Source organism: Eimeria mitis, genomic scaffold (assembly GCF_000499745.2).
Source record: "Eimeria mitis Houghton genomic scaffold, Emh_scaff7153, whole genome shotgun sequence".
NCBI lineage: Eukaryota > Apicomplexa > Conoidasida > Eucoccidiorida > Eimeriidae > Eimeria > Eimeria mitis.
Genome location: NW_013575212.1, coordinates 1272 through 2119, shown reverse-complemented (window position 1 = coordinate 2119; position 848 = coordinate 1272). Strand labels below are relative to the sequence as shown.

The 848-nt window shown below is 67.6% G+C and overlaps 1 protein-coding gene across 1 annotated transcript in view; it reads right to left on the bottom strand.

Moving 5' to 3' along the window:
- Window positions 1–365: 365 nt before the first annotated feature.
- The window catches only part of EMH_0090520 (ZYRO0B15180p, related), a gene marked incomplete at both ends in the record, with an annotated part of 818 nt that continues 335 nt past the window's right edge, over window positions 366–848 (bottom strand). The window contains one exon of the mRNA XM_013501586.1: window positions 366–838. Coding sequence (XP_013357040.1) covers window positions 366–838 — 473 coding nt within the window. The remainder of the gene's footprint in view (window positions 839–848) is intronic.

Sequence of the window (848 nt, the reverse complement as noted above, 5' to 3'; positions counted from 1 at the left end):
CCCCGTAAGGAAGAGGGGCCCCCCTCAACTATTCTAATTGCTGGGGGCGGTACCCACAGCTAAACCTGTCCTAGGGGGGCACCGAGGCGCCTCCAGGGGCCCCCATGGGCCTCTCGGGGCCCCCAGGGGCCTCTCGGGGCCCCCAAAGGCCTCCAGGGGCCTCCGGGGGCCCCCAGGGGGCCCTGGGGGCCCCAAGAAGCCCCTGGGGGCCCCTCGAGAGGCAAAGCGATGGGGGGAGCGGGGGGCCTCCAAACCCTAACTGGAGGCCCCCACCCTCACCCCCCCAGGGGCCCCTAGAGAGGAAAAAGGGTGGGGGGCAGGGGGGCCCCCAAAGCTAAACATGGGGCCCCCCTGCTGGAGGGTACTTAGAACCAACCCCCCAGCCAGCTGGTGAGCCCCGACTGCTCTGCTGGGGGGGTAGAGGTGCCGCTGGTGGGGCCCTCATCATCATCGCTTGTGTGTGTGTCTCTGGCTGTATCTGCTGCTGCTGCTGCTGCTGCTGCTGCTGCAGTGGTCGAAGCAGAAGAAGTACTCTGTGTGTCTTCGTCTATTGATAGAGAAGCACCGCTGCGGCGGAAACCCTTCTTGGGGGGCCCCCTAGACCCTTGCCTGAGGGGCCCCCTGGGGCTCCTCAGCCTCCCCCCCCTGGGGGTCTCCTTGGGGGCCCCTTCAGGGTCCCCTTTAGTACCCTCTTTTAGGCTATCCTTATGTTTCAACTTCGGTATCTCCTTGGGGGCCCCCTGGGGGCCCCCCCCCTTCGTCTCCTCCTTGGGGGGCCCCCTGGGGGTCCCCTTTGTCTCCTCCTTGGGGGCCCCCTTGGGGGTCCCCTTCGGGTCCTCTTTGGGGGG